The 25202-nt window shown below is 44.7% G+C and overlaps 1 protein-coding gene across 1 annotated transcript in view; it reads left to right on the forward strand.

Annotated features, from left to right (window-relative positions):
* Window positions 1-25202, forward strand: part of tprb (translocated promoter region b, nuclear basket protein) — a 162294-nt gene that overhangs the window by 88320 nt on the left and 48772 nt on the right. Inside the window, 3 exon segments of the mRNA XM_038793506.1 lie at window positions 610-818; window positions 964-1233; window positions 5190-5314. Of these exon segments, the coding sequence (XP_038649434.1) occupies window positions 610-818; window positions 964-1233; window positions 5190-5314 (604 nt within the window).

The following is a 25202-nucleotide window of genomic DNA, read 5'->3' on the forward strand; positions in this document are numbered from 1 at the left end:
AAACTACGGCCCACGGGCCGCATGCGGCCCACCAAAGGTCTTTATGCGGCCCACCAAGATCAAGTCATCAAAAAAAAAATGTTTTTTTTTTGTAAGGTTAATGGGGGGGGGGGGGGGGGGGGGTGTGCTGTTGGGTTACTGGTATAGGGTGGATACGTTGACTTGAGTAGGGTGATCATTGCTCGGCACAACATCGAGGGCCGAAGGGCCTGTTCTGTGCTGTACTGTTCTATGTTCTATATGAGGCGCCCAGAATCATAACCGGGTGAAGCGCCATTTTTGAAAAGTAGAGAAAAAGAGGGCTAAAGGCAGGATGCCGGCGGGGGAAGCGCTGAGGTATATGCCGCACACTAATTGGTTACAACCGGGACTATTAATTAATATACTATGCGGCCCTTTAAAATTGTGAATTTCTGAATGCGGCCCTTGCACGGAAAAGTTTGCCCACCCCTGGTCTAAACATTCCAGTGGAATTGCCTTTTTATATCATCATTAATCCACTTGCTGTAAACTTAGTTTACATTTTTGTATTAATGAATCCTGTATAATAGATTTTGATTTATGGACATAAACCAAAAGTGCTTTCATTTATTTTTAAATTCTGCATAGTTCGAGTACATCTGATCCTCCAACAGCCAATATAAAGCCAACTCCTCTTGTGGCAACACCCAGTAAGGTAGCTGCTGGGCCGGTTCCTGGAAGTAAATCAACACCAAGAGCCAGTATCCGACCAATGGTTACTCCAGCGACAGTCACTGGACCGGCTATAACACCAACAGCTACAGTAATGCCAACAACACAGGTAGAAACCCAAGAAGGTAAGAAGCAGATTACATTCGGTATTTTTAATTAAAGTTTCATTTTGGCCTTGATTACTATTTTGTTTGACAAGTATTATCCAGTGTGTTAGTGTTTTCTTTGTCCTAACTAATTTTCTTTCATCTTTTACCTTTTATTCACCAGCCATGCAGTCAGAAGGGCCAGTTGAGCATGTAACTGTTTTTGGTAGCACAAGTGGAACAGTACGTTCAACAAGTCCAAATATCCCAAACTTGTCTCAACCTATCTTAACAGTGCAACAACAACAGACACAGGCTACTGCCTTTGTGCAACCCACTCAACAGACTCTTCAGGTAGAACCAGCAAATCAGGACCCTTCTGCAAACATGGTAGATGTCGGTCAGAACCCCCAAATGGAAAGACCTTCCACTTCTACAGCAGTGTTTGGAACAGGTTTGTTTTACTGTTGAATTTGAAAGCTTAATTTCAATCTTTCTTGAACTGAGGGGACTGAGATGAGAGTTGGGATTTGGACTTGGTGGTTGGGGATGGTATTTTTCTTAGGAAGGGTTTTCCATTTCCTTGGGGTTTTGTTTTTCTGTCGCTTGAATGGAGGGTTTTGTGTAGATAACAAAGAACATTACAGCACAGGAGCAGGTCCTTTGGCCCTCCAAGCCTGCACCGACCATGCTGCCCGTCTGAACTAAAAACCCCTACCCTTCAGGGGACCATGTACCTCTATTCCCATCCTATTTATGTATTTGTCAAGACTCCCCTTAAAAGTCACTATCGTACCCACTTCCACCATCTACTCCGGCAGCAAGTGCCAGGCTCCCACCACACTCTTAAAAAGAAACTCCTTTAAACCTTGCCCATCGCACCTTAAACCTACGCCCCTAGTAATTGACTCTTCCACCCTGAAAAAAGCTTCTGACTATCCACTCTGTCCATGCCCCTCATAATCTTGTCAACTTCAATCAGGTCGCCCCTCAACCTCCATCGTTCCAGTGAGAACAAACCAAGTTTCTCCAACCTGTCCTCATGGCAAATGCCCTCCAAACATCCTGGTAAGTCTTTTCTGTACCCTCTTCAAAGCCTCCACATCCTTCTGGTAGTGTGGCAACCAAAATTGAATACGTGTTCCAAGTGCAGCCTAACTAAGGTTAGAGCGACAGAGAGAGAGTCTTGAAACATTCTTTAAACCAGATGGATATACAGATTGGAAATAGAATTTATTCACGACTGCCAATAATCTGGTTACTAATCTGATGTGCTATGGTTTTCGTTTTCTATTGTTCCTTATGGGTGCAGTTCTATATTGTTCCTTGGTTTAAAGGAGGTGGGTGTGTTTGGGTACGTGGGGCCAGGTTACTGAGGAGGGGGGAGGGGCTTGGGCAGGGGTCACCATGCTAGCCAACCTAGGTTGGCTAGTGAATGGGTGTGTGGTGGGGGGAGGTCCCAGTCGTGGAGGCATTAGCTGGGCTCAGGCCCCCCTGTGAGATTTTTACACCCAAGGGATCGGGAGTATTTTTTTTCTCCCCAGTGCACAACGTGCTTTCGAAGATTGACCGTTTTTGTTGTGAGAAAGGTGCTGTTGTTGGAGTTAGAGGTTGGAGTACTCTGCAGTTGTATTCTCGGATCACGGTCCGTATTGGATGGATATGGTTTTGGGGGAGGGAGGGGAGATGGTGGTGGCGTTGAATGTGGAGAAGGCGTTTGATTGGGTGAAGTGGAGCTATTTAATGGTGGTATTGGAGAAATTATAGACAGATGACTTGTTGTATATTTCGGAATCAAGCTCTTCAGTGGGGGAGTATAATGGGGTCACTCCAGAGATTTGGGACATTTTTGGGGTACACATTGAATTTAGGTAAAAGTGAATCGTTTGTGGTCTCCCTTCTGGGAGGTGGTGATATGCTGCCATTTTGCCTGGCGACTTCTCATTTTGGGGCTGCCGGTGGCCTGGGATTGTGCAGGGCTTTGGCAGTTCATCTTGGTGGGGAGAGTGAAGGCTGATTTACTGAGATGGGACAATCTCCCTCTGTTGTTGGCAGACAAGGTGCAAGCATAAAGATGAGTATTGGGGGAGGGGGCAGGGGCAGCAGTGATGAGTTCTACAATTGTTGGGGTTTGCTCATCATGCATTTGAGGGAGGGTGTTTGGGTGCCCTTGGGGGTTTTGTATTGTAAAATAGTTGAAAATTTGTTGAATAAAAATACTTTTTAAAAAATAAAAAAAATCCAAAGTGGACAGTGACCTGGGCCGGAATCAAGCCCTTACAGTGACGTGAGGCAACAGTACTAACCGCTGCGCCACAGTGCCACCCTGTTTTGGAACTTAACCATTTCCAATTACTACATTTCTTAATTAATGCTATCTGCAAATTTTGGTACACAGTTTTCAACTTTTTCATAAATCCTGAATAAGATGATGAAAAGTGCAGGTCCTGGGGAGCATCTCTTGTCACGTTGTGCCAATTAGTGTAGCGAGGAGCTGGAGATGTAAGATATCAGAACTGAGTGGTTACACTTATTGATGGCATGAATTGGTTGGAGATCTTCTCTAGGAACAAGGCTGAAGTGGTGGATGGGGAGGGGATCCAAGTTATGTTAAATTATGAAGCTATTTCATAGAATATAGGGTAGATAGAGAAGATGTTTCTGCATGTGACGATTCAAAACTACCGGTCAAAAGATAAGAATCAACTATATCGATGAGGTTGGATGGAAGTAATTCAGGAGGTGGACTGTGTGGAGCATAAACAGCAGCACAGAGTAGTTGGGTTGATAGGCGAATTGCAGTGCAGTTAATTTTTATTTGCCAGTTGTCCCTTAATTCTTGTCTTTTTACCTCCAAATCAATCGTTGACGCCAATTCTGTGGATTCCAAATCAATCTCAAATGTCTGGTGGATTTCCACCTAGATAACATTAGTGTCTGTGATGTCACAAAATTCAATATGTTTAGTGGGACGTGACCTACACTTCAGACCGTCCACGTTCAGTCTGATCAGTTTTAACATTGTTTAAATGCTTAGTCACTTTGTCATGACTGGCACATTCTAGTTATTTCCCAAAAATTATGTGATACTGACAGGTCTGTGGAAATCTGGTTTCTCTCTCACTCTTAGTAGATAGTGAAGAGACATGTTGAAATTTTCCAATCCGACACCACAGTTTCCAATCTAGAAATTATCAGTAATGTAATAGTCTCACCTACTTGATCTAATACCCAGGGATGCAGACAGTTGGGTCTTAGAGATCTGGGTGAAGTTCCATTACTACATTTTTAAAAACTACATAAATGCAATAGCGATTTTCCCCTTGATTTATTTTTAGCTTTCCTTCTGTTATTTTACTCGTCAGGCAGTCATGAAGTAATTTGAAGATTTTGATCAGCTGCTAAAAGTTCTGCAAAAGATTGGTCTGTGAGGTTCTGCAATCATACAATCTACAGTGCAGAAGGAGGCCATTTGGCGCATCGAGTATGCACTGACCCTTGAAAGAGCACCCTACTTAAGCCCACGCCTCCCTATCCCCGTAATCTCACCTAACATTTTTGGACATTAAGGGTCAATTTAGCGTGGCCAATCCACGTAACCTGAATATCTTTTCACTGTGGGGGAAACCTGAGCACCCGGTTTCAAATTAAAACCTGGAGCAAAACCTTCATGCAGTTGGCGGTTATTTGTATCTTCATTCAAGAGGGCATTAGATGATTATTTGTATGCAAATTATGTGCAAGGCTACAGGAAAAGGCCCAGGCGAACAGTGATAACTCGTGCTCATTTGGAGAACTGGTGCAGACATGATGGACAAAATGACCTCTTCCTACGCCATAACGATTCTATGTGGCACATTGCACCACTAGCCCACAGTTTACTTATTTGATTAATCTATGGCCTCTGAAGACAGTGGCCTAGCTTGGATGAAGTTCTTTGCCTGCTCCGTATTTTGTTTTGCAGTAAAAGAATGTATGACATGTTATTCGCACTTCTTATTAATCAATTCAAAAGTTTCTGTTCAAGTCAAGTTACTCTACTTTTTTTGTTCTACCTTTGGAGAGTGTGGTTTCCCTCTTAACTCCTCTGCTCAATATCATAAATTGAAATTGGAAGCTTGGTGTGGCGCTTACTATTTTATGAAACAATCTGGCGTGGGCCCTGAACAAGAGACTAAAATTGTCTTTTTAAAATTGCCCTTTTAAAAGAAAGGTTAACGATGCTCTTTTAAACTATACAGCTCTACTTTCTCAAATTTGAATAATGTTGCTAGACTGTTGACTTCAGTGGTATCTGTTCTCATTGGACCATTCTCATGCAGTAATTGTACCAGATGGCGCTTTTAGTGTGCTGAATTTAGTTTTTATTAAAAAAAAGAGAGTTTGATGTAATTGTCTCGTGTTTTTCAGTTTCAGCCACAACTGTGCCCAAGCGCCAGCGTGAAGACGATGATGAGACAAGTGCAGATAATGTAGGTCATGGTCAGGATGAATCTCTGGAACATCAGTCAAAGAAATTGAGAGTTGTCAGAGTGGTAAGTGAGGCTTTTGTTCCTTACACTTTGAACAGTGGGATAAAGGGAAGGTGCTATAATTGGCTGGATTTTTATTTTTGTTCGTAGAATGTGGGCATCGTCAGCCAGGTCAGAATTTATTTCTCATCCCTTGAGGTTTCATATGGCACCATGTCAGTTGGAAAACTAACCAATAGACTTAATGTGGGAATGTATGAACTCCATACTAGATGGAAGAAAAAAGTATTTTCTGAAAGTGAGGCTACAGTCTGTAAAGGAGATTTCGGTGTCTGAATATTGTCACAGACTCGAGGGATTGTCATTTAAATGGCCCTTTTTTTTCTCATCTCCAAATGCCCATAAACAGAAAGTTGTTTTGTTTTTGTTTGACCCCTTTGTAAGTAATGCCGCATTTCTCAACCCTTCAGATTTAGTGTGATTCCATTTCTATTATTAACATCCAGAGCAAACTCATGATGGGGGTTAATATATTAGCGCACAAATGTTGGAGGAGGCTGTTAAGAGCACAGCTGACGGTAAACGTCAGAATGCTTCAAATCCCAGAAGGGAAACGTGAAACACCTGCCCTCAACTGTATCTCTGCAATTTGGTATAATGGAAATAAAGAATGTGAAAACCAGAGAAGGATGTCCTAGATGTCTTTGTGATGATTTTAAAGCACGATAAATGTTTATTAAACAATTAAATACACAACATGAATGTCAACTAGAAATGCACTTAACTAGATCAATGGCTGTACACAATATCCTTAAATTTACCCACTTACAAAATCCTTATATCCAGAACTTCAGAGCTAACCCTAACCAAACAACATGCTTACAAGGTTTGAAAAACTATAAGCAAAATTCAATGAGTGTTTCAAAAACTATAGACCAAATCTAATAATAGTTGCTATGCCAGGCATTTATCTTCCAGGGTTGCTTCTCATGCAGGGCAGAACAACTGGCTGTTCAAGCAAGCGTTTCCACAGGTGCAGCTTGTTGGGAATTCAAACAGTTTTTCTTCCTTTTGGCACTTGATGGTCTGAGTGGCTTCATCCTGCTACTAATTTGTATGTAACTAACTTACATAGATTGAAATTGCTCCTGATGTATCGTTTTCCGTTTTTATCATATCTGAACTAACCTCAGAAGTCCCACTTGATTGCCTTCATTTTGTGAGTTCACCTTTTAGAATGTAATTGTAAACTTCAAACCTCCATCTCCTTCTTTGAATCTCTAACATCTTATTCAAGTCCTTGATGTTTCAGTCTCATTATTACCAACTTGCCTTGGGTAAATATCTGTTTACAGGTTTGCTGGGTTCATCAGCAGAACAAAAGCACTGGTTCCATCAAGCTAGTGGAACTGTCCCAGCCACTGCACAGCCTCCATTTATAAAAGTTTAAAGAGGAAATACACGTGACCCGAAGAACGCAGTGCAAATTACTGGATTTCCGTGTTTTTTCAAATTATCACTACTTTCATATTTAAGTACTCTTGGTCAAATCGGCATAAGGAAGGGGAAGTTTTGGGTATGCTAAAAGGCATTAAGGTGGACAAGTCCCCAGGTCCAGATGGGGTCTATCCCAGGTGACTGAGGGAAGCGAGGGACGAAATGGCTGGGGCCTTAGCAGATATCTTTGCAGCATCCTTGAGCACGGGTGAGGTCCCGGAGGACTGGAGAATTGCTATTGTTGTCCCTTTGTTTAAGAAGGGTAGCAGGGATAATCCAGGGAATTATAGAGCTTGATGTCAGTGTTAGGTAAACTGTTGGAGAAGATACTGAGGAATAGGATCTATTCACATTTGGAAGAAAATAGACTTAATCAATTATAGGCAGTATGGTTTTGTGCAGGGAAGGTAATGTCTTACAAACCTAATAGAATTCTTTGAGGAAGTGACAAAGTTAATTGATGAGGGAAGGGCTGTAGATGTCATATACATGTACTTCAGTAAGGCGTTTGATAAAGTTTCCCATGGCAGGTTGATGGAAAAAGTGAAGTTGTATGGGGTTCGGGGTGTACTGGCTAGATGGATAAAGAACTGGCTGGGCAACAGGAGACAGAGTACAGTAGTCCCCCTTTATAACGCGGATGTTGGGGTCCAAGACAGCCACCCGCGTTGCATCCGAGCCGCGGATATCCATGATGGGGTTAATTTTAGAATACAGGGCTACAGAGGGGAGGGGCGATGTGAGACCATGCTGGTCTTGCAGAGGCCCGTATGACCTCCTCCTGTGTTCTCTGCTCTCTCCCTCCAATCAGCCGGCAGTGCCAATCAGAAACATTAAAACTTTAAAGTTGGATTGGTGGGAGAGAGCAGCCGGCAGTGTCAATTTCAGTGGCCGGCTCACTTTAATCCGGAGAGGGAAGCTGCTCTCTCACTGAAACAATCAGCCGGCCGCTGAAGTTGACACTGCCGGCTGCTCTCTCCCTCCAATCCAACTTTTAAGTTTTAATGTTTCTGATTGGAGGGAGAGAGCAGCCGGCAGTGTCAACTTCAGCGGCCGGCTGATTGTTTCAGTGAGAGCAGCTTCCCTCTCCGGATCAAAGTGAGCCGGCCGCTGAAGTTGACACTGCCGGCTGCTCTCTCCCTCCAATCAGAAACATTAAAACTTAAAAGTTGGATTGGAGGGAGAGAGCAGCCGGCAGTGTCAATTTCAGTGGCCGGCTGATTGTTTCAGTGAGAGAGCAGCTTCCCTCTCCGGATCAAAGTGAGCCGGCCGCTGAAATTGACACTGCCGGCTGCTCTCTCCCTCCAATCAGCCGGCAGTGTCAATTTCAGCGGCCGGCTCACTTTGATCCGGAGAGGGAAGCTGACAGTTGGGGTCCATAAGCCCCCCCCGCCTTATATCGCGAACCGCGGTATTGCGGAGCGCGGTATAACGGGGGACTACTGTAGTGGTGGAAGGGCGTGTCTCAAAATGGAGAAAGGTGACTAGTGGTGTTTCACAGGGATCAATGCTCGGACTACTGTTGTTTGTGATATACATAAATGATCTGGAGGACGGTATAGGTGGTCTGATTAGCAAGTTTGCAGATGATAGTAAGATTGGTGGAGTTGCAGATAGCGAGGAGGACTGTCAGAGAATACACAAATTATAGATAGATTGGAGAGTTGGGCAGAGAAATGGCAGATGGAGTTCAATCCAGGCAAATGCGAGTTGATGCATTTTGGAAGATCAAATTCAAGAGCGGACTATACGGTCAATGGAAGAGTCCTGGAGAAAATTGATGTACAGAGAGATCTGGGAGTTCGGTACTTTGTACCCTGAAGGTGGCCACGCAGGTTGATAGAGTGGTCAAGAAGGCATACAGCATGCTTGCCTTCATTGGACGGGGTATTGAGTACAAGAGTCGGCAGGTCATGTTACAGTTGAAATTACTTTGTTTAGGCCACATTTGCAATACTGCGTGCAGTTCTGGTTGCCACATTACCAGAAGGACGTGGATGCTTTAGAGAGGGTGCAGAGGAGGTTCACCAGGATGTTGCCTCGTCTGGAGGGTGCTAGCTATGAAGAAAGGTTGAGTAGATTAGGATTGTTTTTGTTGGAAAGACGGAGGTTGAGGGGGGACCTGATTGAGGTCTACAAAATTGAGAGGTATGGACAGGGTGGATAGCAACAAGCTTTTTCCAAGAGTGGTGTGTCAATTACAAGGGGTCACGATTTCAAGGTGAGAGGAGAAAATTTAAGGGAGATGTGCGTGGGATGATTTTTACGCAGAGGGTGGTGGGTGCCTGGAAAACTTTGTCAGCGGAGGTGGTAGAGGTGGGCACGAAAGCATCATTTAAGATGCACCTAGACAGATACATGAACGGGCGGGGAACAAAGGGAAGTAGATCCTTGGAAAATCGGCGACAGCTTTAGATAAAGGTTCTGGATCGGCGCTGGCTGGGAGGGCCGAAGGGCCTGTTCCTGTGCTGTAATTTTCTTTGTTCTTTGTTGTTCCACACAAGGTTAGCAACGTTGTCTCCTTTTCCAGAGGGATTTGGAGAGAAAGATTTAACAGGGCAAAGACCACAGAAAATAATTATTGTTTTGTACGTGCCCAGAATCAAAATCCTATTTGGTATTCCTTCAGAGGTCTGCAGGCTAAACAATCCACTTTTCCAGTAGAGTTGATATACATGATACGATAGATATGCAAAAGTGAATCAGTCTTGTAGGCAATGGTACAAGAGTTTAATAGAAACAGTAAATTGGGGCGGATGACAGGCATTCAAACCTGGGCAGTGCCATTTTACAGTTTTGCTGCTTGGTAGTTGGAAATAGACAGACTGAGCTTTGCAGCTTCACAAGGCAGTATTACTGGTTCCACCAGCTAGAGGTTCATATCACTTGACTCCCACCTCTCCACTTGTGCTTTGGCAAAGGGTATCTATCCTTTGTCTGGGTTCCTGAAATAGTTAAATGTCCCAACCATTATGTCTGAAAAGGGAGCTTGTGGGGTCCTTTGTCCTTCCACATGAATTCTCTCTGATTGGACAGGTCTGACTTATGAAATGCATATAGCCTTTGAATTTGGCTTATGACATGGAGTTCCCTTTGAATTTGATATCTGCAGTCCACGGGGTCTTTAGAGTCTCTTCAGAGAATAACAGTGCAAATTTCTTCAATACTTCAAATAGCCTCCTGACAATGCAAATCAAGTCTGTAAAGCCAAGGGCACAGGCAGAGAAAGCAATTTTGTCCTTGTCTCAAGGGTGAGTGAAAGGTAATGAATGGTAGTACAGTAGTTAGCACTGTGGCTTCACAGCGCCAGGGTCCCAGGTTCGATTCCTGCCTGGGCCGCTGTCTGTGCGGAGTCTGCACGTTCTCCCCGTGTCTGCATGGGTTTCCTCCGGGTGCTTCAGTTTCCTCCCACTAGTCGCAAAAGACGTGCTGTTGGGTAATTTGGACATTTTGAATTCTCCCTGTGAACCCGAACAGGCGCCGGAATGTGAAAACCAGGGGCTTTTCACAGTAACTTCATTGCAATGTCAGCCTACTTGTGACAATAAAGATGATTGTTTAATATCACTGAGCCTTCCTCAGACGTTACTGCATTCAGGAAAGATGTGTTGGCCTTGAATCAAGAACTGTACACATGCACCAGAACAGTATGAGGGCTGAAAACCTTAAATTTGGAACTGATGACTTAATAGAGGTGTTGAAAGTGATAAAGGCATTCAATAGAGTGAATTCCAAAACAAATGGATAAATTTAGAGCCAAACCATTTCTGAATGCAATCAAAGCTGAATCAAAGAATGGCTCTCAGCAGAGGGAAGGAGAAAATCTGGAACTCTCTGCCTCCAAAGGCAGCTGATGCTGAATCAACTTGAAATTTAAGAAGTCAATAGATTTTGTTGGAAAAGGGCATCAAGAGATATGGAGCAAAGGTGCTGGGCTATTAATTAGCAATGATCTAATTGAATGATGGATCAGGGGATTGGGTAGAAGAGGGTCGGTGCAGACTCGATGGGTCGAATGGCCTCCTTCTGCACTGTATACTCTATGTTCAATGCGCAAGGTATTGAATGGCCTGCCTCTTCCTGTAAGGTAGCATAGTGGTTAGCACTGTTGCTTCACAGCATCAGCGTCCTGAGTGCATGGGTCACTGTGCAGAGTCTGCACGTTCTCCCCGTGTCTGCATGGGTTTCCTCCGGGTGCTCCAGTTTCCTCCCACTGGTCTCGAAAGACATGCTGTTGGGTAATTTGGACATTCTAAATTCTCCCTGTGAACCCGAACAGGCACCAGAATGTGGCAACCAGGGGCTTTTCACAGTAACATTGTTGCAGTGCTAATGTAAGCCAACTTGTGACAATAATAAATATTATTAAATGTGTTAATGAAAAACACATTTTGGGGAAATTCCCAAGCTCCACTGTGCAATCAGTTGAATAACTGCATGATTGGGAACAGTTCAAAGATGTTGAGTCATTTGTTCTGCTCATGCTGACGACTAATAATAATAATAATCTTTATTGTCACAAGTAGCCTTACATTAACACTGCAATGAAGTTACTGTGAAAAACCCCTAGTCGGAAAAACGCCTGTTCGGAGAATTCAGAATGACCAATTCACCTAACAGCACGTCTTTGGGGACTCGTGGGAGGAAACCAGAGCACCTGGAGGAAACCCACACAGAGAGTGTGCAGACTCCGCACAGTGACCCAATCCGGGAATCAAACCTGGGACCCTGGCACTGTGAAGCAACAGGGCTGTGAAGGGCTGGTTTAGCTCACTGGGCTAAATCGCTGGCTTTTAAAGCAAACCAAGCAGGCCAGCAGCATGGTTCGATTCCCGTACCAGCCTCCCCGGACAGGCGCGGAATGTGGCGACTAGGGGCTTTTCACAGTAACTTGATTGAAGCCTACTCGTGACAATAAGCGATTTTCATTTTTTCATTTTCAAACAACTGTGCTACCGTGCTGATGGTGAGGTTTGGAGGTAATAGAGCTCTGTGTGGTTACTAAAAACAGTTTTTCAGTACTATCCCTTGTAAGATCAAATCATCTTTCACAGATTTTAATTCTTTAAGTTTTGCTCTTTCATTTCATTATCTGTTATATTTCGGGTCCATGTTATGTTATATTGTATTTGCCAGTATATTTAGATGACAGATAATGATTACATTCACCTCTGAAGAAATCATTTTGCAAGATTTTATTTGTTTTACAGCCCAGTCACATTTTGCATACCTCCTAAACTGCATGTACAAGATGATCCTGAGTATGCCATTTTTACCTCCGGTTTTCATCTATGCTCCAAATTGAGCAGCTGGTGATGTGTGGAGAAGTGGAAGAGATTTATTACATTCCACGTAATATTTAGCCAATCACAGTAGCATCAATGGTCATTTTTTACCACTTGGTCACTGCAAGGCAGTGTAAAAGGCAGAATTGAGATGTCATTAAGAAAAGATGAAGTATCATAATTTGAAATTCTTCTGAATCGCATTGTGGCAGCAAATGGATGCAAGGACTTCAGTGATTTGTGAAAGCTGGTGTTTTGACCCTTGATCAGACCCCCAAGTTTGTGTTGATCTTGTTTTGTTTAAAGTAGGCAAAGTTAGAGATTGAAAACATTTGGCAAGAGATGAAAGCGACAAGATTCTTCGGGCATTGAACAAACAAAAATAAACGTTACTATATACGGTCAATATATGCAATATCTATCTGTACTCGGGGTTAAAATGAGGTACATGTTAATTAACAGACAAACTGGTTGAACAACATGCACTATACAATAAACAGCAAATTCGACCAAGACCGATCCCATGAATTTCTCAGCATACCACTCAGATGTCAGTAAACGCTTAGTCAACTGATGTCGTTGAAACTCATGAGGGAAACTTTTCACTTTCAAAGATCTAGCTTTTGAACTTCCTAAAGCTGCTCCAAATTGGACAGCCTGAACGACCGCACACCTTTCAGGATTTCAATCTCTACTCCCAAGATGCCGTTCCCCTGGATTTGCAAGTATGCACTTCAACCTCTACTTGTGCAATTTTGCTCTTGAAGTAGACAGCCTTACTGGGGCTGGCACTGTCCATGCATTTCAACAAGCTCCAATTCCTCCAGCCACACTGAGCTATAATAGACAGCTCCCAGGGATACTCTGAGCCCTAACTTCTCAGAACTATCAAATTACTCTGGGACTGCTGAGCTGCAACTACAGGGAGCCGGTAAGCAACAACACTTCGAGCCGGTGAGCAACAACACTTTGCTGCTTGGAGCCTGCTAACAGCAGCATCTTTTCGATACGGCCTTTTCATCTGCTGCAGAAAGCCTGGTGCCCCACCAAATGCACAGGTACATTGGAAACTGGAACTTGATTGAATTCCATCTAGCTGCATGACGATGTAGTCTATCAGGGTGCACTGAATGCCTATTAGTTAAATTATAACTTTAAACTCTCAGAACAAAACTCTGGCTGCATTTCTTTCCAAACAGTGTAGACACCTTGTCTCCAATTCCCTAACTATGACCACCAGCAATAGTCTTAAAGGTTTTTTAGGTTGCATTTACCTATTTTCTGCAGTTTAAACTTTTAAATTTTCATATTAAAATTACCTCAAAGTATTACTTTAAACCATGAACTCTGTATTTATATTTTAGTGTTTTATTCGAGGCATTTTTTTAATAAACAAACAAAAGCAGAAGAACAACAAAACAACTTTATAAACAACCAACACCACTCTTTTCTTCTCTCCCGCCGACCCCTCAAACCTCAAAACAAATCAATAAATGACTTCCACCTCCGGGTGAACCTGACTGCTCAAGACAAACTTGACCTGCTCCAGTCTGAGGAATCCCGCCAGGTCACTCATCCAGCTTCTGGTGGCTCAGAGTCCCGCCACTCGAGCAAAGTCTGTCTCCGGACTATTGGGGAGGTGAAGGCCAAAACAATGACCTCTCTCACCCCCTGGACTCCCGGATCTTCCAACACCCTAAATATCGCCACATGTGAACTCGGGACTATCTCCACACCCAGCACCTCCGACATCACATCCTGAACCCCTTCAACCTTGGACATGCCCAGAACATGTGGATCTGATTTGTGGGGCTTGCGCACACTATCCACACCTATCCCATGCCCCCTAAAAGAACCTATCCTTGCTACTGTCATGTGCGCCCCATCCGCCTGACCATACCTCCCTGAAGAGTAACAAAATGTGCACTCACCATCGTTGTTACCCCGTAAAACATCTGCCGCCAAAAACGTGCTGTTAAGTGAGTTGGTGTTTCTGCAAAATGGCCACATCCACCGTCAGACTTCTCGGTGCGCGAACACCTGCGACTGTTTGACTGGCCCATTCAACCAACTCATGATCCATATGATGAGCCTGGTTGGGGAGAGGCTCCCCGCCCCCTTCCCTTGCAGATCAACCAGCCTCGGCCTGCGTCACGCCACCCTTCAGGTCCATCCTCTGATGTCCACTGTCATCGATCTCCTTCCAACTGCGCCATAACAACCACACGCTTGTCAGCAACTCTTTCCCCCCCCCCCCCAACTCAAACAAAGAACAGCCATCCCCCACTCCTACCACCTGAAAACCTCACTCCCGTTAACTAGCCTGCCCAGCTATCATGGTGACCACCAACAAGGCCTCCAATCACCCTGCCTCTTCTCACACCCAACCCACCCCCATCCGCCTGATCATACCTCCCTGAATAGTAACAAAATGTGCACTCACCATTGTTGTTCCCCCGTAAAACATCTGCTGCCAAAAAACCACAATCAAAAACTTTATTTAAAAAAGAACGCACACCACTCCAAAGTTCAATGCCCTCACAGTCCTTCACAAACTCCATTGCTGCCTCTGGCGTGCCAAAATAATACTCTTGCTTCTGGAAAGTCAATCACAGCCGGGCTGGGTACAATATTACAAACTTCACCCCTTTTTAAACTTAACCCCTTAACCTGGTGGAACCCGGCCCCCCTCTTCGCCAGCTCTGCTCACCGGTCCCGGTACACCTGCTCATTCCCTTCCCAGGTACATTTCCTGATCTGCCTCTCTCATTGAAAGATCCTCTCCTTGTCTACCACTATCGTGCTCAGCTGCTCACACACCTGTAGCCGCCTCATCAGCGCCCTGTGCACTTGGTCGACCTCCAGAGATGGTCAAAGGCCCCATCCCCCATCAATTTCTCCAGAATCCTGGCCACGTACATGTGTTCTTTATATTGTTCTTCAGGATGGTGAAGGTTGTAGTGTTGACAAAGAACAGCAAGCAGTGTTTAACAAACAAAGCTAATTTATTACACTACACTTAATTGGATTTGAGCATTTACTAAGAAATTAGATGAGTTCAGAATATACTACACTTCTACAATACTAAACTATGCTATCAGCTAAGCTATCTTGCGTCCACTCAGTCTGACTTCCTTCGACTCTCTCCCGTGTCCCCGATCTCTCTCCCAAAAGTCAAGGAGGCATGTGATATTTTTATGGTTGCTCTATAGCATCATCTAGTGACTAGAGTAGTAACATTACATTAACCCTTTATATACTCTACAAAATCCACATATTGTGATCCCCTTCCTTTGAAAAATTTGAATTTCACATTCAAATTTACCCCATACAAGCTGTGTGGGCAATGTACAATAATGAACATTATTAAAAGTTACGCATGAGTTAAATCAGTATTATAGTGCTATTATGGGCCACGGTTTAGAGAACACCAAAGTATATCATGGAGTTCACCTGGCCACAACTGTTTATAGATTTTGGTTATGAAGTGCATAAGGGTGGTCTTCAACAGAGGCCTTAAGCACTTTAAATCAAAAACAGCGTTTAATCTACGAATTCAGTTAACATTTTATAAACACACACAAGCATTTTTTATCAATTGCAAATACAAATTTCCCACGGTCTTTAGTACTCTATATTTATATAACCCTTAATAGCTTCCCATTCTGCTGTTTCAACTTGATAACTTCCAATACCAGACAAACCCTTTTAACAACACAGTAGGTTTCAATTATTTACAGAAAACAGGTATCACTTTTAAATTATCAAGTGATCTGGGCACCTTTTGAACATGCACAGACACCAAAATAAACCAGCTTTGTCTGAATGCAGCTTCCAACTGTCGAAATCGTAAGTAAAACTCGAGCCAAATAGCTTCCAGCTCAAAATGAAAGTAAAAACTAGGGCCTCAGTCCAGCTCCACCCACACAAAAACATCACTGCAGCCATTTGAGAAGACAAACTGTTCTTAAAGGGGCATTTTCATGAAAGTGCAGAGATTGAGACTATCCGGTTTCTTTCTCGATCTCATTGATCTTCAACGTGCTGCCCGTGAAAGGGCAGCACGGTAGCATTGTGGATAGCGCAATTGCTTCACAGCTCCAGGGTCCCAGGTTCCATTCCGGCTTGGGTCACTGTCTGTGCGGAGTCTGCACATCCTCCCCGTGTGTGCGTGGGTTTCCTCCCACAGTCCAAAGATGTGCAGGTTAGGTGGATTGGCCATGATAAATTGCCCTGAGTGTCCAAAATTGCCCTTAGTATTGGGTGGGTTTACTGGGTTATGGGGATAGGGTGGAGGTGTTGACCTTGGGTAGTGTGCTCTTTCCAAGAGCCGGTGCAGACTCGATGGGCTGAATGGCCTCCTGCACTGTAAATTCTATGTAGAGATCTTCATCCCTCTGTCACTGAGTTAGAATTTTCTTTCTTCTGATCGATACTTGTATCAGTCAGTTGAGTATCAGATGAAGAAGTACTCAATTTGAACAAATGTCCTGGAAACTTGCTGTTTGCGAACAATTGTTGAGGCTTAATAATATGTTGAATTGGCATTGGAGATTGCTTACCTTGAGCAATGTACAACGATTTCTCGTTGAGAAATGTGGAGCTGCCTGACTCAAGACACGAGCAGTGCAGGACCATCCACCGTTTGGATCTTGTAAACGTACACAATCTCCTGGAACTAGTGGACTCAGCTGTTTGGTTGACTTGTAAGCTTTGGGTTTGCTCCTGCTTTCTCATCTTGTTGATGATCGGTGCGTCATCAGAATTTGGTGCAGTTAAACTTGGCAATGTGGTACGCAGTTGTCTATTCATGACTAGTTGCGCCGGCGAAAGACCTGACGAGAAAGGAGTAGTTCTATAACTTAATAAAGGTAGCATAAAATCTTGTCTCGTCTCGTGTGCTTTCTATAACAATTTATTCACAATACCCGCACCCTTTCTCAGCCTTCTCCATCGGACTGGGGATATAGCGCGCTTGACGAGACATGATTAAAATTGTAGCATGTAGAAAATTCAGTCTATTCCCAACTGCCGAAACACGGTCCATTGTCCGTTATGACCGTCAATGGTATCCCATATCTTGAAAAAAACCTTTAGTTGCCTTGATGACTGATTATGAACTTGAGTTTTTAAGTTTCGTCACTTCTGGATAATTCGAGTAATAGTCAATAATGACGAGGTAGTCCTAGCTTTGAAAGTAGAAAACATCTATTCCCACTTTAGACCATGAAATTGTGGCAATATCCATCATTGTGAATTTCTCTTTCTGTTGAGGAGACTGGTTTCTTTGACAAGTGTCGCATTCAGAAACATAATTTTCAATATTAGAATTTATGCCAGGCCAATACACGGATTGCGTCACTCATTGCTTGTATTTCTCAATGCTTGGCATCCTTCATGGATCTGGGTCAGAATCTGTCTTCTCAACTTTGTAGGAATGACTATTCTATCCAGTTTGAGTAAAAATCCATTCACTACAGAGAGGCTATCTTTAACATTTCTGAAGCTGGAACAGCTTGCATTTGACCATCCATAAGTCATGTGAAGCACTCGCTGCAAAACTTAATCCTTTGCAGTTTCTTCTTTAATGAGTCATTATTTGACGTCAGAAACAGGTAGGCCGGATGTGGGGTTGTTGGCGGAGGAGGAGGTGTGCAGGAGGGTCCGGGCAAGTATTGAGGGGTACCTCGAGGTGAATGATACGGGGGAGGTTCAGGTGGGGATGGTCTGGGAAGCCCTGAAGGCAGTGATTCGTGGGGAGCTGATATCCATCCGGGCACACAGCGAGAGGAGTGAGAGGGATAGACTGGTGGGAAAGATGCTGGAGGTGGACAGGAGGTATGCAGAGGCACCAGAGGAGGGATTGTTGGGGGAGAGGCGCAGCCTGCAGGCTGAATTTGATTTGCTGACCACTAGAAAGGCGAAGGCACAGTGGAGGAAGGCACAAGGGGCAGTGTACAAACATGGTGAAAAGGCGAGTAGGATGCTGGCTCATCAGCTCCGTAAGCGGGATGCGGCTAAGGAGATTGCTGGAGTGAGAGATAAGAGTGGGAATGTGGTGCGGAAGGGGGTAGAGGTGAATGAGGTCTTCAAGGACTTTTACGGGGAACTGTACCGGTCGGAGCCAACGGGGGAGAGGAGGGGAATGGAGAGGTTCCTTGAAGGGCTTTCTTTCCCGAAGGTGCAGGAGGAGAAGGTGGAGGGGTTGGGTGTGCCGATTGAGCTGGAGGAGCTAGTTAAGGGGATCGGGCAGATGCAGTCAGGGAAGGCACCGGGGCCGGATGGGTTCCCGGTGGAATTTTATAAAAAGTTTGTGGACCTAGTGGGCCCCTTGCTGGTGCGGACACTCAATGAAGCATGGGAAGGGGGGACTTTGCCCCCGACGATGTCGCGGGCGCTGATCTCGTTAATTTTAAAGAGGGACAAGGACCCCCAGCAGTGTGGTTCATACAGGCCCATATCTCTCCTCAACGTGGATGCTAAGGTCCTGGCAAAAATCCTGTGTGCCGGGGTTGTGCACGAGGACCAGACAGGTTTCGTGAAGGGAAGGCAGCTGAACACGAATGTGCGGAGATTGTTGAATGTCATCATGATGCCGGCGATTGAGGGGGAGGCAGAGATATTGGTGGCACTGGATGCGGAGAAGGCCTTCGATAGAGTGGAGTGGGGGTACCTATGGGAGGTGTTGGGGAGGTTTGGATTTGGTGAAGGGTTCATTAGATGGGTAAGGCTGCTATATGAGGCCCCAATGGCGTGCGTGGCCACGAATAGGAGGAGGTCGGAGTACTTCCGGCTTTACCGAGGGACCAGGCAGGGTTGCCCCCTGTCCCCCTTGTTTGCACTGGCAATCGAGCCGCTGGCGATGGCGTTGAGGGATTCAGAGAGGTGGAGAGGCTTGGTGCGAGGTGGAGAGGAACATAGGGCGTCGTTGTATGCCGATGACCTGTTACTGTATGTGGCGGACCCGGTGGGAGGTATGCCGGGAGTGATGGAGTTGCTAGCTGAGTTTGGGACCTTTTCAGGTTATAAATTAAATTTAGGCAAGAGCGAGGTGTTTGTGGTGCACCCTGGAGACCAGGAGGAAGGAATTGGTAGGCTCCCGCTTAGGCGGGCAGGGGAGAGCTTTAGGTACCTGGGGGTGCAGGTGGCCAGGGACTGGGGGACTCTTCACAAGCATAACTTCACCAGATCAGATGGAGGAAGAGTTCAAGAGGTGGGACATGCTGCCATTATCGTTGGCGGGGAGGGTACAGTCCGTCAAAATGACGGTGCTTCCGAGGTTCTTGTTCCTCTTTCAGTGCCTGCCCATCTTTATCCCCAGGGCCTTCTTTAGGAGAGTGACTAGCAGTATTTTAAGCTTTGTGTGGGCACATGGGACTCCGAGAGTGAAGAGGGTGTTCCTGGAGCGAGGGAGGGATAGAGGCGGGCTGGCGCTGCCCAACCTTCTGGGGTACTATTGGGCAGCCAATGTGTCAATGGTGCGTAAATGGGTGATGGAGGGGGGAGGGGCGGCGTGGAAAAGAATGGAGATGGCGTCATGTAGAGGTACGAGCCTGGGTGCCATGGTAACGGCACCGTTGCCGCTCTCCCCTAAGAGGTTTACCACGAACCCGGTGGTGGCGGCGACCATAAGAATCTGGGGACAGTGGAGACGGCATCGGGGGGAAACAGGGGGCTCGATGGAGGCTCCACTGGGTGGCAACCATCGGTTCATCCCGGGGAACAAGGATGGGGGATTTAGGGGGTGGCATAGGGCGGGCATCAGCAAATTGAGGGACCTGTTTATTGGCGGGAGATTTGCGGGCCTGGGGGAACTGGAAGATAAATTTGGCCTTCCCCAAGGGAACATTTTCAGATACTTGCAGGTAAAGGCGTTTGCTAGGCAACAGGTAGAGGGATTCCCTCTGCTGCCGTCGCGGGGGACGATGGACAGAGTGCTTTTGGGGGTGTGGGTCGGAGAGGGTAAGGTGTCTGACATCTATAAGGTAATGCAGGAGGTGGAGGAGCTGAAGGCTAAATGGGAGGAGGAACTTGGGGAGCAGATAGAGGACGGGACTTGGGCGGGTGCCTTGGAGAGAGTCAACTCTTCCTCCTCATGTGCGAGGCTTAGTCTCATCTAATTTAAGGTGCTGCACCGGGCCCACATGTCCGGGACTAGGATGAGTAGGTTCTTTGGGGGTGAGGACAGGTGCACCAGATGTTCGGGGAGTCCAGCGAACCACGCCCATATGTTCTGGGCATGCCCAGCACTGGAAGAATTCTGGAAGGGGGTGGCGGGGACGGTGTCGAGGGTGGTTGGATCCAGGGTCAAACCAGGGTGGGGACTCGCGATTTTTGGAATTGCGGTAGAGCCGGGAGTGCAGGAGGCGAAAGAGGCCGGTGTCCTGGCCTTTGCGTCCCTAGTAGCCCGACAAAGGATTCTGCTACAGTGGAAGGATGCAAGGCCCCCCAAGTGTGGAGACCTGGATCAGTGACATGGCGGGATTTATAAAATTGGAAAGGGTCAAATTTGCCCTGAGAGGATCAATACAAGGGTTCTATAACGGGGGGGGGGGGGCGTGTTCCTTTATTATAGTGTCTGTTCTGTAACTTTATATTGTGTTAATTTGCGTTGTTGTTAAAATGCTGTGTTGTTCATGGAGGTGGAGCGAATGTTTATGATTGTTAATATTATTGTTATTTTTGGTATTTTACTATGGTCTGTTATTGTTGTATAAATTCAAAATATTTCAATAACAATTATTTAAAAAAAAAAAGAAACAGGTAGGCCGGGATTCTCCGAAATCCCAGTCGTAGTGAGTCAGCCGCATGTCAGTTTGAGCTTCAATCACCTGTGCAAGATCTTCTTGATTAGTAGCACTTAATAAGGTATCTACAAGGATCCGATCTTTTCCTGGAGTACATAATAGACAAAAAGCATAGCATTCGTTGCAATCTGGGCGGCATGTAATTTCGCTTCTTCTGAATTATGTACACAAACACCACTCAATCACAAATGCAGGTAGACCATAAACTTAATAGTGAAATTTTTCAATACCCGCTACCAGACCAAGCAATTTTTTTTCAATCTGCTTGGCCTTGTTCTGTGGGCGTTCATGGCTCAATAAACATGCTTCTGGTCTCTACAGATCATCTGTTGTCTTCTGTAGAAGAACACCTCCTATTCCGTCTTGACTCGCATCCGTTGAGATCTTTGTCATCTTAGTTGGATTGAAAAATGTGAGAACTGGGGCTGTAGTCAGTGCGGATTTTAGGTCTGACCATTCCTTTTCATGTTGTGAAGTCCAAGAAAAATAAATATTTTTCTTAGTCAATCGTCTCCGAGCTGTCCTGGACGAAAGATTTGGAATAAATTTTCCAAGAAAGGTGACAACTCCAAGCATTCTCAATACTGCTTTTTTGTCTGTCGGAACAGGCATTTTGTTGATTGCTTTTACTTTATCACTGTCCGGTTATATTCCATTCTCAGATATGAGATCTCCAAAAACTTCAGCTTGGAAATCACAAATTGGCACTTGAATTTATTGACCTTCAATCCATATGGCTCAGTGCGTCATAGCACTTGTAGTAGTCTGGAATTGTGCTGTTGTGTTGCAGACCAGATGATCAGATCATTGACGCACACCCATCAATACCTTCTGTTATGGTTTCCATTGTTCTTTGGAAAATTTCTGAGTCAGAGATAATTCCAAAAGGCATATGGTTGGAACAATATCTTCCATACAGCGCGTTAAAAGTACAGAGCTTGCTGGACTTATCAAGTGGTAGCTGCCAAAATCCTTTCGAGGCATCTAACTTAGAAAAACAATTTGCATATGCCATCTGTCCTGTAATCTCGCATTTAGGAATTGGATAGTGGTCTCTTCTGATATTCTTATTTGGATCCTTTGGGTCTATGCACATTCAAAGACCTCCTTTAGGCTGTTGTGCACATACCATGGAACTAACCCAATCTGTAGTTTGTTATCTTGGATGTGTTCTGCATACGGTCCAGTTCCTGATTGAGACATTCTTTGAGAGGGGCTGGTATTCTTCTCGGAAGGATGTATTACTGGTATAGCATTTTCTTTAAGCTGTATTTTATAGGTAAACGGTAACATACCCATTTTAATGAATATATTTAGACACCTAGCAAGAATGTTCTGTCATCTTGCTGTGAACGAACACGTTGATTGGCACTGTGAATCCTTTTCACAAGATTCAGCATCAAACAAGCATCAACACCTAGGAGCGAATGATGTATTGGCATCAACTATTTCAAATTATACTGGCAGGTGGACTTAATTGTTGTTTACTGTTAGATACACCATCCTCTTATGCAAATTATGTTGTCATTGTAGTCCCTCAGTTAGCACTGTATTTTAGAGATGTCTGGTTCAGTGATCTGATTTGCATGAGCTCCAGTATTCAAATTAAAATGTATTTTTGACCCATTTACTTTTAATGGTTCCAATCTTTAAATGAACAGATGATATCTGCTTTAAATGTTGCTCATCAGCAATGTCAATTTTGACTGAGACAACAAAGAATATGTCTTCCAAATTGTACTGATGTGATTCAATATCGGAATGAGAAATGTCTCCTCCACTAGTTCCGTTTTGCACGCTTATCTTCCTTGCCTTGTTAAAAAGCTTTTTGTGTTATTTTGAGGCTTTAATGTACTTATTTAATGGCACTGTGAAGCCACAGTTCAGGCATACCTTCCCGATGGCTGGGCATTTTTTCTTTGGTGGGCGTGGCCACAAAATGCACCCGTCACCACGTCATTTTCAAAATGGCCACCAGCTGCAGTGCACCGTTTATTTAACTGCGCCACAACATTAATGGCATCAGCCATGTTGTCGTCTTTCGCGCCTTTTTCCCGGGACTGCATATCAGCATACTGATTTGTGGCTAGCTCACTCGCTCGACAAACATTTATTGCATCTTCTAACGACAAATTGTGCTGCCTAAGCAAGCGCTCACAAACTTTTCAGTTTCTTATTCCAAACACAATTTGGGCACAGAGGAGGGAAGCTGTTAGCGTTGAAAAATTGCAAGTCTGCGCTCTTAAACGGAGACTCGTGATGAAAGAATCTATCAATTCGCCTGCTTTGTGTACCTATTTTGTAAACGTGCATCTCTCGTGTTTCGTTAATTTGAGCTTTACAATGCAGATCAAACATTTCCATTACCGCATTAGAATTTTTCTGATTGTCACTATTTTCAAAAATAAACGCATTAAACAGTTCTATGGTTTGTGGTCCAGCCACAGTGAGAACCAATTTTCCACTGGTCACTGGCTGACTCTCGAGCTGAAGCTGAGAGATATAACTGAAATTGCTGCTTATAATTTTTCCAATTCACATCCTGTTTACCAGGAGTCTTGAAGTGCTTAGAAGTCTGTAGACCTTCCATATTTTTGCTTCTTTCAGTCGGTGCATCTAGATTAAACTAGCTTGAATGTGATGGGGTTTTTTTCTCTTCCATGATTTTCTTTTTCAACAGTTTTTTTTCGGACGATCTCCTCCTTTCTAACTTCACTAAACCTAACTAAAAACTTTAGCAATCACTTCTGGTATTGTTGCTCGTTCTGGTGAGTGTGCACTCAATTGGCTCTATTTTATTATGACATTGCTCTAGAGTCGCCAGGTACCTTTATGATACCACCACGAGGTTCATGTTAAAATGCTGATCAATGACTCAGTACACCAGTTAGTAAGATTCAAATCAAAACACATTTATTATATACACAGTCAATCGCTACTCATGCATAAATACTACAAAACTAAGCTACTTCTACCACTACAGGCCAATACTTATCTTCTGGAAAAGGAACCCACTGGGTCAGGGAACAATAGCCTCTTGTTTAATCTTGAGACTGCAGGCTTCCAGCTGGTACGGACTAAGGGTCAGGAACGCCTATCTCGTAGTGTGCGTTGACTGGGCACTTACTTGGTGCAGCTGCAAGGCAGTTCAGGGTCAAGTGTTGTTTTGATCGGCTGCGTGACCCTGCCGAGAAGTCTATCGAGAGAAACTGCCAAGAGACCGAATTGAACTTGCGACCTGTCTTTTATAGGCCCCAGGGGCTTCGCGCCCTTTTGGGCAGACCCTGTACCTGACTCCAATCGATTGGATCACGTACCAATCGATCGGTTTGAATTCCCCAATACTGGGGCTGTTTCTTGATCGCTGGGCGGTCCTTAGGTGCTTGTTAGCCTCTTTTGTCTTGGACCCCTGCTGTCTCCGCAAAGTCTGGTTTTACCTCTATCATCCTAACTGTTGCTATTGTGCCTGGGAATCGCTCATTAATATTCAGATTGCTGGTTTCAATGCTGTCTGCTTTCTGTAACTCGAATATACAGAAGAACTCTGCAAACTGCTTGTTTTCTTATACTGTCCAATTTTCCCTGCGTTCTTTGCGAATCTCCATTTTAAATCGGGAAGTGGCCAACCCAGGTGGCTACAGTATCATGTTGTTCTTTGTATTCTTCAGGATGGTGAAGGTTACGGTGTTGACAAAGAACAATGAGCAGTGTTTAACAAACAAAGCGAATGTATTGCACTATAAATTAGATTCGAGTATTTACTAAGAAATTAGATGAGTTCAGAATACACTAGACTTCTGCAATACTAATTGCATCCACTCAGTCTGACATCCTTCCACTCTCCTATGTCTCCCATCTTTCTCCCAAAAGTCAAAGAGGCATGTTCCATTTATATGGTAGCTCGATAGCACCATGTAGTGACTAGAGTAGTAACATTGAATTAACCCTTCATGTGCCTTACAATATTCACATTGTGACAGTACACACAGGCCTCTGCACCTTCAATGCCTTCAGGCATCACAACAATCCTGAGGTTTTGCCTGCTGGAGTGATTCTCCAGATCCTCCATCTTCTCTATCACACTCATCTGGCTCTCAGACTCCCATCTCAGCCACCAACGAGTCCAACTGATCCTCAAACTCCCCCACCGCCGCCTCCACCTTCTGGATTGCCAGGCCCCGGAACTCCAGCTTCTGCTCCATTCGTTCAATCCCAGATTTAAGTTGTTCCACCACCTTAGCTAGGTCTTCCAGGGCCTCTTTCCTCTGCTGCTGAAACTTCTCATTGAGAAACTTATATCAACTGCTCTGTCGACCACTGGACAGGCAGGCAGCGCAGCCCCTTGCACTCTGCCATCTTTTC

This window comes from Scyliorhinus canicula, chromosome 4 (genome assembly GCF_902713615.1).
Source record: "Scyliorhinus canicula chromosome 4, sScyCan1.1, whole genome shotgun sequence".
Taxonomy (NCBI): Eukaryota; Metazoa; Chordata; class Chondrichthyes; order Carcharhiniformes; family Scyliorhinidae; genus Scyliorhinus; species Scyliorhinus canicula.